General features: G+C 37.4%; 1 protein-coding gene across 4 annotated transcripts in view; it reads left to right on the top strand.

Annotated features, from left to right (window-relative positions):
* Positions 1–16,084, top strand: part of LOC111865639 (protein tramtrack, beta isoform) — a 55,374-nt gene that overhangs the window by 24,887 nt on the left and 14,403 nt on the right. For 3 of the 4 annotated variants that reach the window (XM_033751900.1, XM_033751899.1, XM_033751902.1), the window contains 2 exons: positions 13,554–13,908; positions 15,015–15,085. In XM_033751900.1, coding sequence (XP_033607791.1) covers positions 13,554–13,908; positions 15,015–15,085 — 426 coding nt within the window. The remainder of the gene's footprint in view (positions 1–13,553; positions 13,909–15,014; positions 15,086–16,084) is intronic. The other variant, XM_033751901.1, reaches the window with a different exon arrangement.

Genomic DNA, 16,084 nt, shown 5'->3' on the forward strand with positions numbered 1-16,084 from the left:
CCTCCTTACCAAGTTCTTTTCCCTTTTTGTTGTTCTGGTGGATAATAGTTTGAGGGGTATGGGTTATTGGAGTGCTGGGCGCCAGTAAGCTTACTGTAACGGCTTACATTTCGGGGAAAAGGGGGGATGAACTGGAAACTACAGATGCTAGGTACCGCGTTCTCACTGGAGCGATGAGATTCGGTCTCAGGGCGAATACGGGCCTCACGTCAGTGGGAAAGAGAAGAGTGTTTTAGGTAGGCACTAATACACACTGTTTAATTAGCCAATCTTGCTACACACGTACATGTATCAGCACTTGTTGCACTTCCTTAAAACACCTGGAAATGTCTCCAACGTTGGCGACCGGATCACTGGCTAGTTAGTTAGTGGCTGTTACTTTTAGCACAAACCCTAGAATTGCACTTTCACTTATACTTTTAGCACAAAGAAAATGTCATGTTAAATTTAGAAGAGTTATCCAGAGATTGTTCCTGCAAACACTTAAACATAATTTTGTTTTAACTTTGATTTTTTTTTTTTACCAAACTGCCAGTGACGCTAGTTTTTCGGCTGTACACTTGGAGGGTTGTTCAGAGAGTCCTCTCGCAGACTGACCCTGCTTCGAAGCAAGAAATCTTCACGGCTTCAGCTCCGCCTCCAAGTTACTGCCCTAATTTCCGCTGATTGGAACAATTCGAATTTAGGGAGTTAACCATAATTCTCACTGCTCCAATCACATAACTTTAATTTGGGACTTTGGACCTTAAAGTCCTAATGTCGTTTTAGACAGCTGCCTGAAAAATTATACCAGTAGCGTGGGTTGCTGGCCTTCCCACTTTTGACTTATGGGGTTCAAAACTTGTCAAGTGTAACTTTACCAAAGGATCCCACCGGTCAACTTTCTAACTGAATTTCCAGGAAAACTCTGCGGGGTGCTTCCTGTCTGGTCTTTGTAGCAGTGAAGCAGGCCCTATTCTTGAAACCAAGAATCGGGCTAAGTCACCCTTGAGTGTTCCTTGTGTATAATTACTCTAAAAAGAAATATTGATTACAAATAAAGATGGCGGTGTCAGTGATACGGCTACAACTGTGAGTACTACATGTAATGGGAATCTTGCTGTAACCTCTTGTTTAATGCTTTCATTGAAGATTTGAAAGCTCCATTGAATAAAACTCTTGATAAGTGAAAAATCTCTATTATCATAGTTATAGACAGAATCAATGTCTGCATATAATTCCTTACAAACTTTTATGTACACCTGCAATCTGTTATACATTTGATTTAGAACTAGTAGTTAGGATGATGTTATTGTTGTTAATATGTTTTATAGTCTGTCTTGTAATACACTTGCTGTGCAGGGTTTGGGGCTAACTATTCTAAGAGCTTAGTGCATTAGAATTCTTACTCTTATCCAGTCACATAATGAACGAAACAGATCCATTTTTTAAACACTATGGTTAAAATCTGGAGCATTGGACAGTGTCTGAACAAAATGTTTGTCAGAAACTTTCAGACTTTAGGTTGACTTCAGTCTAATTTCAGCATTGTTATTCATACCGTGTTGATTATAAGTATTTTAACTACTAATAATTTATTATACATGAAAGGTGCCAGTCTGTAAAGGAAAGAATACCTACTGTTAAAAAGAACTTAAATAATTTTAACAATCAAGCATTTGTCATAATACAGCATTGTGTTGATGAGTGCATCATGGTAACTTACAGAGGATGCCGAGATGTGGTGGTTGTCATTGTGTTCATAAAATGGTATTTTTCGCAAAATAATGACTGGATTATTTACTGACATTCATTTTTACATGTTTTCTCTGTCACGGGTAATGATGATGATGATGATTATTATATTATTGTTATTATTATTGTTGTTATTATTATTATTATTATTATTATTATGTAATCTGGTTTCGCAGTTATGTATCCAACCAGAAATCCCAGGTCCATGTTTCTAGTATTCTTTCCTCACCTTTTGAACTTCTCTCTGGTGTACCTCAGGGATCTGTCTTGGGACCCCTTCTTTTCAATGTGTTTATTAATGACATGTGCGATGCAGTTGCCCATTCTGAGTGTCTGCTTTTTGCTGATGACATCAAAATTTACCGAGCCATTAGTTCTCCTCAGGACTGCTGTCTACTTCAATCTGACATTAACTCTATACAAGGTTGGTGCATTGCTAACTGTATGAAACTCAACATCAGTAAAACTAAAGTTATATCCTTCTCCAGGAAAACCAACATACTTATGTATGATTATAAACTTTGTCGATCGTCAATAGCCCGGATCAATTCTATAAAAGACCTGGGAATGTTTATTGATGCTAAGCTATATTTCCATGANTATTATATTATTGTTATTATTATTGTTGTTATTATTATTATTATTATTATTATTATGTAATCTGGTTTCGCAGTTATGTATCCAACCAGAAATCCCAGGTCCATGTTTCTAGTATTCTTTCCTCACCTTTTGAACTTCTCTCCGGTGTACCTCAGGGATCTGTCTTGGGACCCCTTCTTTTCAATGTGTTTACTAATGACGTGCGATGCAGTTGCCCATTCTGAGTGTCTGCTTTTTGCTGATGACGTCAAAATTTACTGAGCCATTAGTTCTCCTCAGGACTGCTGTCTACTTCAATCTGACATTAACTCTATACAAGGTTGGTGCATTGCTAACTGTATGAAACTCAACATCAGTAAAACTAAAGTTATATCCTTCTCCAGGAAAACCAACATACTTATGTATGATTATAAACTTTGTCGATCGTCAATAGCCCGGATCAATTCTATAAAAGACCTGGGAATGTTTATTGATGCTAAGCTATATTTCCATGACCAGGTCAATTACATTTTCCCTCACTGTGCTAAACTGTTGGGTCTAGTCCATAACATTACTCTCAGTTTCTCATTTCTAGACTGTATGTTCAGATTGTACACTGCATTTGTTAGATCTAAGCTTGAATATGCATTCGTAGTCTGGAATTCGATTATGTCACCTAATGCCAACAGGCTAGAACACATCCAGCAGAGGTTTGTGGCCCTTTGTTTTAATCGTTTCTTTCCTCAAGTTCATTACAATTATTCTCTTGCTCTTGAGAAGTTAAAATTGCATACTTTACATACTAGGAGGCATCGCCTTGATGCTCTCTTATTCACGTTTATTTTGGCTCGAAATTCTGCCCTTCTGTTCTGGAAATTGTTGGTCTCCAAGTTCCTGCTTGGTATATCAGAGATTTTGCATTGTTCAATGTTTGCTCCTTATTTAAAAATTGTCCCTCTGCTAGATGCGCAGCAGTTGCTAATGTTGTCTGCAGGGATGTTGACGTAATTGGTGCCAGGAATGTTCTACCCAAACAAATTTTAAATATAGTATAACTGTTAGTATTTTTATTATTTGCATGTCCAGTAAAACAATGAATTATGTATATTATTATTATCTGAAAATTTATACTATTCATTTCTTAATTAAATATTTATGTTTCATTCCTCAATTCTTAATAACACTTAGTTTAATGATAATGAAATTATTATTACTGTTATAATTATCAGTTATTTGTTTGTTTGTTTACTTTTATTCATTATTATTTCTTCCAAGTACTTACCTGTAANTGTAATTTGTATTTGACTTTTAATAAGTTTGTCTATAATGTAATTACATTCATCTGCACTGTGCTGTGTCTGTAATTGGCCTTGCGGCTGTTGACTCAGCACATTAATAATAAAGAATTGAATTGAATTATTCTTCCTGAATATCTATACTTTTCATTTCTCAGTTATCAATAGCAACTTAGATTTGTGATAATGATATTGTCACTTGTTTGCTATACAACACAACAAGAAATTGTGTAGATTCTTGGATTTGAATGAATACCCTTATTGGACAGTCACTTTTACACTCACACTTACAGTTATTCTCCACTTGTAATGTCCTTTAGACGTTTCTTCCCCAGTGTTACAACACTTCTGCTCAAGTCGGATAAGCACTCTTCTGTTCAAGTCAGAAAAGAACTCCTTCCTGCTAAATTCGAATAGAAACTGAACTAGTCTCTTGTCAACGTTGGACTGTTATAACTTGCCCTCAGACTGAATTGGGAGTACCTTGTCTAAGGGTTAATTTCTCCCGCTGCTATGCAGTGAACTCAGGAATACACGTCTGCCTCAGACAGTTCATTTGTAAGGGTTGAAACACCACTGTTCACTTATATCCAGGGCAACAATTTCCTAGGCTTCGCTGCCTAGGAATTGCTAGGTATTGTATAGCAATGGATGCATTCTGATTCCAAATATTCCATCCCTAGGTGGCACACCACAATATTATTATTTTTATTATTATTATTATTATTTTAATTATATGCATTAATTTGTTTTCCTCCTATATTTATCTTTAATTATTCCTTGACTCTATGTTGTGTTTGTCCCATATGTAACTACTTTTATCTACACTGTGCTGAGTCTGTAATTAGCTTTGTGGCTGTTGGCTCAGCACATAAATAATAAAGAATTGAACTCAATTACAACCTTTAAAATGGATTCGTTTACTCCACTCACATATACTGTTCAGTCTGGTACTCTTGTTTTTCATATTCAGAACCAAGGAAGGATTAAAGTAAGAATGTTCCATGTTCTGATGCTCCCCATTTCTTCATGTGTATATGTTGAACTTCAGTATAATCAAGCTGTAGAGAAACAAAGAAAGCAAAGATTTCATGGAGAGAGGTAATGTGACTGGGTCTCCAGTGATGTAGCAACTCCATTTTGGCAGTGTGTGTGTGTGTATCATCTTTAGAAAGGCATATTGTGCCATTTGTCTATAGTTTCTGTTTAGCAGCATTCATTTTAAAGTCTCAGGCATTCTAACTAAACCCCACGGAACAGAGGTGCAAATAGCCATTACTGTTGATGTGGCTAGAAAATCACACGTACACTCCATGGGACAGGGTCGTTCTTGAGAGTCTTGTAATCGCCTATATACTTGAGAAATTCCGTGCCTTTTATGGGACCTGAAGGATCATTATCATGTTTACAAGAACCCATCACTGGTCCCTCTCTTGGGACAAGAGACTCCAGCCCATACTTTCCAGCCATATTTCTCTTAACACCCATTTTTAATATTGTAACGTGTTTCGTTACTGAAGACGCCGTAGAGATGGTTAATTGGTTTATTTAACAATCTACAAACAACGGCCACAATTAATTATCACAATATTATGGGTTTCCACACTTTACAAACCCTACAACAAAATCTCTTAACACAATCTTCACTTGTCTTCACGTACTAATAACGCGGGAGCTATACAAGTCTCCCTGAATTACACACTTTCACTCGTAACACGCCGCTGGCTAGATTCCAACTCTGCTCGCAAGATGCTGCCTTGAGAACTGTTGATAACACAGTCGGCGACTGTCACAGTACAACTGACTGTGAATAGCCTTCGCTGCTCCTTATGTAGCCTTGATCGGACAATTGTCGTCTGGTCCGTGTTGCTAGCCACGCTGTCCGGAGTTGTTGACTGCTGCCTAGCAACCGCGATATCCCTCGGTGACGTCACCGCTTTGCATAGCTTCAAGGTCGCGGGGACTCGGCTAACGTCGGCTCCGCTCGTGACGTCACCGCGCGTTGCATAGCTACCAGGATGCAGGGTGATTACTCGCATATTACGCGAGCGCTACGTTACCGCTACGTGCAGCTTTGTTTATATACTGTCCATTCTTTCTTGTGTATTTGTGTCACCTGAAAACAGGGGCCTGTAGACCTTTCTGTAGAAACTCTGGAGTCTGTCAGAGCCATGTTTTCACTTCAACAGTAACCATATCATCATCCCCAAACTTTCTTCTGTGAATGGCATTCTCCAGTGACTGATGTGCAAATACATTATTGACAAACACCGTTTTTCTTCATAATCTCAGTCATTTTCTGTGGTTTCATTCTACCTAGGAACAAAAGTCAGTATTCTTTGTCAGTAAAAGTTCTCTAAGAGAGTGATGGAGCAATATTTTCACTTTTGCAATAATCTTGTCATCCCTAAACCTCTGTCACTGAATAACATTTTTCAGAGGACCAGGAGGGTGGAAATCTGGCTTTCAGAGTCTGTGGTTGTGTTTCTGGCTGAAAATGGTGAATCCATGTTTCTTCACTGGTCACATTTTATGAAAGGAAGGCCTCCCCATCAGCCCTGTATTGTGCCAACAACTCATAAGCAGCATCCTTCCTCTGTGAAGGCTGGCAATCTCTCATTCTGATAATCTCATAGGTTTCGTCCAGTATCCAAGTGTGTGAGCAGTGGCATCCCTGTAAATGTATGTCAGACATCAATGAATAATCCCTATTGTTTTGTCCTCAGCCATTAAGAATTCTATAACATATCTTTGTTTACAATGAACTTTACTGTCAGATGCTCATTTTAAAGAAAAATTTCTGAAATTTTGTTATTTAATGTGGGAAATTTCCAGAGTACTCACAATTACTGGTATATGTTATTCTAAAAATTAGAGAGTCCAATGTTTCAGGTCCAGTGATTGAGGTTAGGTCTTTCTAAGGGACCCAACAGAGTAGCTGTCTTCCAGTCACCTGAGGAAGGAAAGAGATCCAGTTTCTGAAATATTGTGTTCGATAGTTTTTGGAATACAAGATAATGGACAAAATCCAAAAATCCGGTAATTCTGAGTGCTATACACCATCATCAGAAGCCTATGGAATCTACTTACAAAGTGATGTACATTATGTAGGATTTGAGGTTATGAAGAATTCTATCTCAGTTGGCTATTTTTTCAACCCTGAAGATGGAAGCGACATTCCTTTGAAACATTGGTTGACTTTCAGTGGACTACACTGTGTTATATCCCAGAAGATAGAACTCTACTCTTTACTGAATATCAGCTGTATTCAGCAATTATTTTCTGAAAACAAAATGGGGCACAATTTTTTGAAGGACCCTTTTACATAGCTTAACATCAGATGTTCTCTTTGGTTAATTAGTTTGGCTTCATATGAATGGTAAGGCATGCAAATTTTCTTCACATTTTGAATATATGCTTGACTTTCCATGGGATCTGAAGCTTTGTACTCTGAATAGAACAGTGAAAATGTGTTTAACCTTTTGATTGTTTGATGCATTAAATTCAGAACACACACTTAGTACTTTAGGTAATTTACTGTTAACCTTGAATTCTAAGTATGAAGACACCTTCAACCAATTTGACTCAGATTTTCATCCTTACCTGGATTTTTGTCACAACTGAAGTTGAAGCATCTCAGTTATTTGTGTAGTTTATTTTATTACTGTTTTTTTTTCTTCACAAGTTATGTTGCTGAATGTGATTACAGTATACTTTGATGAATTTTGTCCATTGTTTAACCCTTGATTAATAACAGTTTCTGTATGAAGAGTTTTAGCTATTTTCATTACAATTGCACTATAAATGTAGACAGTAATTCCAGACTTTAGATTTACTTTTCACTGCAGCACCAAGGAATATTATGACAACAACTGAAAAGAGAATTGAATTCTAAACTGTCAAAACTCTAAAGTTGACGAAATTTGACACAGAGTTTCTTGACCTTGACCTTGACCCTAGAAATTGAAACTATAATGATTAAAATTGCAGAAAACCGATAGAGATTTCCATTGCATTATGTTATCTTCTGATGTATGAAAAGGATTCTCAGGTTCCAGTTATTTGTGTTGATCCATCCTATATGTACATGGTGCAATTCAAAAGTTTCAGAAATATATTAATAGAAACTATTACGTCTTACCTGGATCTTATTCTGCACCATCACCTTCAATGTACTCTCCTTGGGAGCACATACACAGATCCCAGCGTTTCTGCCACTTTTGAAATGCATCCTGGAAGTCTCTCTTTGTTAGGGTGTTTAATACCATCTGCATTTCTGCTTAAGTTTCTTCAACTGTATCAAATCTTCGCCCTTCAATTTGATTTTCATCTTGGGGAAGAGAAAGAAGTCGCATGGAGCCAAGTCTGGTGAGTACAGTAGTTGGGGAACAACTGCCATATGGAAGAAAGCAGTCTTCTGGGATTTGGCACCGTGTATATGTGGTGTAAACCGACGTTTCGGAGGAACGTATCACCTCCATCTTCAGGGTAGAAAGAAAAATATAAGAAATCCGCAAGCGAAGAGACCATGAGAACCGGTAAAAGCAAACTGGTGTTGAAAATATACACAGCTGTGAGACAGCAGGGAAGGAAAGGGTAAAGGGAAAGTCTACAAGTGAAATCACTGGTGTCGGAGGGGTGCAGGGAAAGGAGCTGGGACAAGCAGGGTTTTGTGTAGGGGGAGAGAAAGGCAAGGTTAAAGGCTGGGCACTAACCCTTAAGCTGGGGGTTGGGGTGTGGGTGGGTGTTGTTATGTTAGTCGGTCATGGACCTTCCCCCCTTCCTTCACTGCTCTCACATAGCTGTGTATATTTCCAACACCAGTCTACTTTTACCAGTTCTCACGGTCTCTTCGCTTGTGGATTACTTATATTCTTTCTTCTACCCTGAAGATGGAGGCGATACGTTCCTCCGAAACGTCGGTTAACACCACATATACATGGTGCCAAATCCCAGAAGACTGCTTTCTTCATAGTCACCGCTGTGAAAACCTCAAACCTTACAACTGCCACATAGTTTTTAGTTTAAATTCCTGCACAATGTAAGCCATATGCGGTCGTGCGTTGTCATGGTGGAGTACCCAGTCCGTGTGCCACTTCTCTGGACGTTTTCTCCTTATGTCCTCCCTCAAACACCTTAGAACATCGCGAGAGCACTCTTTATTTACTGTCTGACTAGGAGGGACGATCTCCTTATGAACAATCCTGTTATTATAAAAAAACAGATCAACATGGACTTAATGTTACTCTTGACTTGTTGAGCCTTTTGTGGCCAAGGCAAAGAAGGGCTCTTCCATTGCGATGATTGGTGCTTACTTTCAGGGTCACAGCCATAAACCCAACTTTCATCACCATTGAAAACTTTCAAAAGAAAGTTTGGATCCTCTTGAAGCTGTTGAAGTTCCCTGCAGACTTCCAAGCGATGCTTGGATGCTTGTGTGATGCCAGTTTACGGCCATCCCGAACGATCGTCATCATAGTCGATGTTCAGCCATTTTTGAAATGCTTATACCAGTCTTAAGTTTCTATCTGGCCTAAACTGTTGTCACCAAAAGCTTGCTTCAACATTTGGTGCGTTTCTGCAGCGGTTTTCCCAAGTTAAAAAAAAAAAAAAATTGTTGCAGTCATGCTGCTCTCTCAGGTCAGCCATCGCAAAACCGCAAACTCACAGAAACACAACAATGGAAGTACATTCACCAACAATAAACCCAGCCACTCAACTCGACACCGCTTTCCACACTGATTTTTTTATTGTAGAAAAAATATTGTAAATACGAAGAAGACCTAGGCATCGTCCATCTGGCCTTCTGTGGCATATTCTTATAAATATCGTATTCTATAATAGCGGTTACCCAGCGACTCTTGTTACACTCAACTCTCGATTATATGGGATAATGGTGGGGATGGAAATCACGATTAATCGAAAACCCGGTTAAGACAAATTTCATTAAAAGTAGTACTGTAATACTGTACCTTCATAATACTATAGGCCTACCTGTATTTAAATTTATTCAACCTCATTTTTATGTCATCTCATGGCCTATTTAATACTTTTTTTACATTACAATGAAGTATGAATTAGTTTTTTTTTTAATTGTTTCATTTTGGTCCGTTACACTATTATACATAAAATCAATACAAAGTCCGTCGAGTGTAACAATGTTTTTTAGGTCACTTCTTTCTCACTCTTGCCTTACATGTTTCGGTTTTAGTAAAACCATCTTCAGAGGCACATGGTACTAACAAGAAAACACTGGCGTTGTTTAACTGTACACAGTATATATGCTGTGTGGGCACTGCTACAAATGTCGATGTGTAAAAGCACAACACTAGCTTGGAGTACTGAATGCACGTACAGAATGCACGTTCAACCTTCGCATTCCATCCGAAGTTGCCCTCGCGTTAAAACATCACTATTAAAATATTTAAAAAATATTTAAAAGTTTAAGACTTTTGAAGTAAAATATAAAAATGTTAGGCTGTTGTGTACACAACACACAACGCACAGCAATAATCCAACTACAAGCCAATACAACCTCAAGACATCTCCCAACATCGGGATAAATTAAGAAGCAGCCTAACATTTTTATATTTTACTTCAAAAGTCTTAAACTTTTAAATATTTTAATAGTGATGTTTTAACACGAGGGCAACTTCGGATGGAATGCGAAGGTTGAACGTGCATTCAGTACTCCAAGCTAGTGTTGTGCTTTTACACATCGACATTTGTAGCAGTGCCCACACAGCATATATACTGTGTACAGTTAAACAACGCCAGTGTTTTCTTGTTAGTACCATGTGCCTCTGAAGATGGTTTTACTAAAACCGAAACATGTAAGGCAAGAGTGAGAAAGAAGTGACCTAAAAAATATTGTTACGCTCGACGGACTTTGTATTGATTTTATATGAATTAGTTATTTGAATCACAGTATTCAACAACATCCAACACTTTTTATGAATATTCACACTTAACACTTAAAAAATTTAATATTGTCGTTTGCTTCGTGGCATTTTCCTTATTACAGATATCCATACGAAGCCTATGTAATATTAGCTTGTCACTTAATAAACTGTTCTCTTCACTCTCAAAATAGTCTAGTAAGGATTCCAAATGACTAAGAGCAGCACCATGCGATATTTTCTTACTAGCAGCACTGTCCACCTCTTCCTCATTCTCACTTTCTTCCCGCTCTTCTGGCTGCACCCCCACTGAACTTAACGGTTTTGTCACTGCTTAACATTTTGAAGCCCGGCTCACACGAGTCACAGTCAACCCACTCTCTTATATTTTCCTTGTTGACTTCTTCACCACCATAAACTTGGTTAGCCAATTTTGTCAATTCTGCGGCTGTCTCATTTTCACTGAATCCAGTAAATCCATGGATTTTGCCATCTTCATTAGTGATGAAAGGCATCAGTTTCTTCCATGAATATTTCAATACAGATGGCTTTACTGTATCCCACGCTGTTGAACTCTCATATATGGCATCTAGCATTGAAAAAGACTTCCAGAAACATGTCAGATCATTGCCTTCATCGATGTACTTTTGGAGCAAATATGATCTCTTCATACTTGAGATAACTCCTTGATCCACTGGTTGGATAAGTGCGGTAACATTAGGAGGAAAATATTTCACAAAAATATTCCATCATCTGACCTCAGGAGACTTGTTAGGATGTGAGGGTGCACTGTAAATGAGGAGCACAGCTTTCTCAGGTAGGCCTTGGGATTTTAGATGGTCACGAACTTGAGGCACAAATTTAAAATCAGACCATTCTTTAAATATTGCTCTTTTCATCCAGGCTCCTTTCTGATTAAAATAATGGATAGGCAGACTTGAAGCTACTGTTCCTTTAAAAGAGCGTGGTCTTTTCGCTTTGCCGATAACTACTGGTATTAGTTTGTGTGTTCCTGCTGCATTTGAACAGCACAAGGCTGTCAATCTCTCCTTACTTGATTTGTGACCTGGAGCCTGTCTTTCATTTTGAAATGCCAAAGTTCTGGTTGGCAAGCATGTCCAATAAAGACCCATTTCATTGGCATTATAGATTTGTTCTGGCAGCAGATTTTCACTTTTCACAAAACTATCACAATTGGTGCAAAATTGAACTGATGATGACAAGTCCCCTGACAATTTCTCACCTTGAATACTAATTTCTTGTATTCCATGACGCTGCTTGAAACGTGTTAGCCAACGAGAAGAAGCGTCAAAACTTCCTTGTAGTTCAAGTGCTTCAGAAAAAAATTTCGCTTGTTTAGCACAAACTGCTCCTGTTATTGTTGTTCCCTGTGCCCTTAGTTGATTAAACCAGATCAGCATTGCTTTGTCGAGATCATCATATGTTGATTTTTTCATGGTTTTTCTCTTCTTCATTCCACTTGAATTAGAAGATGAAGCAAAGGAAATTAATTGAGTCTTTTGTTTTTTCAAATCATGAACAGTTTGTTCTCCAATACTGTATTGCATTGCTAAGTGTTTAACTACACCTATTTTTCCCAACTGATTGATAATTTCAAGTTTCTGTTGAATACACGCTTCCTTTTACACCCTGATATTTTGCTAACGCACTTGAAGATCGATACAAAGAGGCTAACTGGGGCGGTGTATCTGTTCTTGAAACGTTCCACAAATCTTTGCATTCTTTCACCCCTACCCTAAAACATTGTGTTAGCATAACGGGACCAAAAAGTGCAGAGCTCGGTTCACACTAGTGCGAAAATAGTGTTACAACTCACCATGTGAAACAAAAGTGGATGAATATTAACATATAAGCCTAAAAAAGCCCCGGTTAAGCCGGAAACCGGTTTATCCGCCCCCAGATAATCGAGAGTTGAATGTATATATTGTGACGTGTTGCGCAATGGAGGACACCCCCTCCCTCCCCAGCAGTCTGTCTGGGTCTGCAGTCTATAGCAGTCTGACGTGGCGGGTGAGTCAGCGCTCAGAGTATACTGTTAATAATCAGTACAATTACTACTTTTACTTTTCTTACATATCTGTTTTATATAAATATAGGAATGTTGTTTATGAAGTCAATTCAAGAAGGGTGTGTGGGGAAACACCTAGCGGTATTTCGATGTACTCATAACCATTCGCGTGCAAAATTCAAATTTTGTGAACTTTTGGATTGCACCACATATTTTGGAGTGGGTTAAAGCTACAATATTTTGTATGCACAATATATTGGGGACATTTTTTTTTTGTTCTGATTTTTTAAGCGTGATGGCTGTGGTGAATGAATAATGCTGCCTGGGGGTCAGAAAAAGTGTGTGTGTCATTAGGCCTGTATATTTACTGAAAGAAGGAAATGTTAACAATTTATGAAACTTGATGAGAGGAACATTTTATTGATACATGCAATTTTTAATACTTTGTGCTCTGAGACAAATTACATTTTATAAAATACAGTGAACCACACTGCAGTATAGGGATTGTACTTCAGTATTTTATTATGACTCTTATGTTTTTTGAGAACAGATACGAGGACAGAAATGTAGTTCATTTATTTCACAGGCGCTTAATATATATTTGTTCCTGTCCTCAGTTGTAATTTTTCCTTTCCAGATTTTCTGTTTTTGTACTCTTATATTATTCCCTTCACTACCTATCCCAAGTATACTAGCTATGTAGGTAGAGTGTTTGAATATCAGCGCTAAAGGTATTCTTTTTAGCTTGCTCATATTTGTTCTTCATGTCAGTTCAGAATATGTATGTATTATCTGATGTTTGCTGTGAATGTTTTTCAGATTTAAAGAGTGTAAGTTTGTAAGACAGGATTCTTTGCCCCTAAAATAGAATCCCACTATTATTCAGATCATACCTGAGGTGTATGCTTCTACATATAACAACCACATTTTCCTCCTCTGAAAGAAACCTGACTGTGACAGTAAATATGTTAAATTGCACCACTAAAAATTTAAGTGTCATGTTTCACTCTTGTTCAGAAGGTGCCAATATCAGTACCTGACACACCAGAAAGTACACCTGCATCAAGAACACAACAGCCATCCCTACTTGAACCACTTGTGGTGCAGTCTGAAGATCCCCCAGTCCGTCCCTACAAACGATTGCGTTCAGAAGCATCTGCTCCACCACCTTCATCAGCATCAGTATCAAGCCCATGTGTACTGAATGAGGACACAAATATTGTAGAAACTGTGGAAATATCAAAACCAAAAGTAGAACCAGTTGAATATAAATTAGACATAGAAGAAGTAGACAAATTGCCTAATCAAGATGATCCTTTGGCACCGTTAGGAGGAGAGAGCAGCAGTCATTCTCATCAAGACTCAGTGCAAGGTGTGTTGAAAATGGCATATTTTTTCTCCACCTTGATGGTCCAGTACAGAATTGTAACAACTAAAGCTACATGGAACAGAGAATTGTGAGCTTTTAGAGTTGTTTGTGCAGGCATCCCTTTGTAGGTAGTTGTTTTGGCACATTGTGTCAGAATGAATATGTATCTTCCCTTCTACTATATCCAGAGTTCATTAGTATGTAATGTATTCAGTACATCATTTTTATCAGAAGGATATCAAATTTAAAATAATGAATGCTGTGCGTTGTACTATAGAACAGAATTCCATTCTGTGTTCCAAGATTCAAACTAAACTGAAAATCGATATTACATCTGTCACGTTAAATAAACTAGTTTCCTAAAATAAAAAATAAGCTAAAAAGTTATGTTATGATTTAACTATGAATTACAGTCAGCATTATAATACTACTATATATTCGCCCTGTTATCCGCTTTGTTCTTGCTTAAAACCTGAGTGCTGCAGAAATCCATCTTGAATTATGTGTGGTTTTCGGCCAAAATGTAATGAGCAAAGGAACTGTAAGACAGTGGTGTAGATTGTTCAATGATGGGTGAAGTGGTCTGCCATCTGTAGTGAGTGATGACCAACAAATTTGCGAAAAACAACACTTCACAATTTCAGAACTTTATTTGCAAGACTCTATTCATAGTAATAGCCTCTTCTGCCATAGTTCTAGTAATGTGAAATGATAAAAATATGAAATGAAGTTATGCAGTTATTGCAAGTTCATGTTTAAGTTAGTATACCAGTACCTGATTAATATTTGGAAGATCTGTAGTAACTCCTGAGGCTGTCATATGTTTTTGTGGTTTGTTTTATACCGTCCGAGGATAAAAGTTAAACTCTTCTAGCCCATTGTAATATGCCAGTATGACAGATAGCTGTGTGTCATATGTAGACCATTGTTGTACATCATTCTCTGTGATAAGATGAGATAAGATGATATGGAATTATATCTAAGAAGTCCTTAATCATAAAACACACAGTCCATAAAATAATAATGAAAATATGAGTATACTCAAGTTATAGAAGATACCTTAATTAAGGTGACTCACGGTATATGCTTATGTGTGTAATACTTTTCAGGAGCAACTCCAATATTTGCTCAATACCAGGGCTGTCACAAGATTCTGGAGGGTCACAGGATGGCGGACAAGGTAGGAAACTTTCTTCTCTTACATTTTTTATCAGTGCCAAGATGCGGGTTTACCTCCAAGGTGCTTGTGATGAGTTGCTTTTGTTATATTTGTGAATTGTTGGAAGTAGATGTGCCCAGTTTTTGGCTGTTTTAAACCAAATTAGATGCATATTTATTTGACAGTTGTTCCATAAGGCATACTGGTCAGCTGTTTGCTAAAAACCATGGACACTTTATGTTGTTAAATGTCGTACATCATTCCATACATGAAGTACATGTAACCAGTGTTTTCAGTTAATCAGCTTAACTTCCAATGTATGTAGGTTTATTATCTGTCACCTTGTTATATCAGTGATTTATATCTCATGAAGAAAGGACTTGCAGGATAAGTTCAGATATCTTTGTGATATGAAGTTACTCTGTGACCGGTTTCCTTCCATCTGCACATTATGGTTGGTAGAAGTATTCACTATTATGACTAGGGCCCGGATTTTTATGACCTAAAAACTATAAATATATGCATGCACTTATGACCCAAAATTATGTCAAATATGACCTAAAAAATGTAAAATATGACCTTAAATATTAAATGGGACATAAAATTTCACAATTTTAATTACAACTTTTACTAGAGTTTAAGAATAAAGATGATGAATATATGATAGTAGGTCCTACTTACCAAATTAGCCCTATTATGTCTCTGAAGGAAAGAAAACTGATGGAATTTCGACATTTCGTACTGGATTAAACCATTCATTGTTTTCTTTTTAATACTGATATTTGCGTTCATATTTTAGACAAACACTGGTGCACATGGTATGAACACTAACTTAACTCTGTTATCTAAAAACACCATTTAAAAGAACACAAGCTATTCACGTCTCAATTTTCACTGTTACAATTGCAATTTATAACTACATGCATTTTCAAATTTTCAAATTTGAAAGATCGCCGATTATCACTAAGGATAGTTTTGTATTTGGAAAAACTTCGTTCCACATCACATGATGTGACAGGA

Source organism: Cryptotermes secundus, unplaced genomic scaffold (assembly GCF_002891405.2).
Source record: "Cryptotermes secundus unplaced genomic scaffold, Csec_1.0 scaffold4674, whole genome shotgun sequence".
Taxonomy (NCBI): Eukaryota; Metazoa; Arthropoda; class Insecta; order Blattodea; family Kalotermitidae; genus Cryptotermes; species Cryptotermes secundus.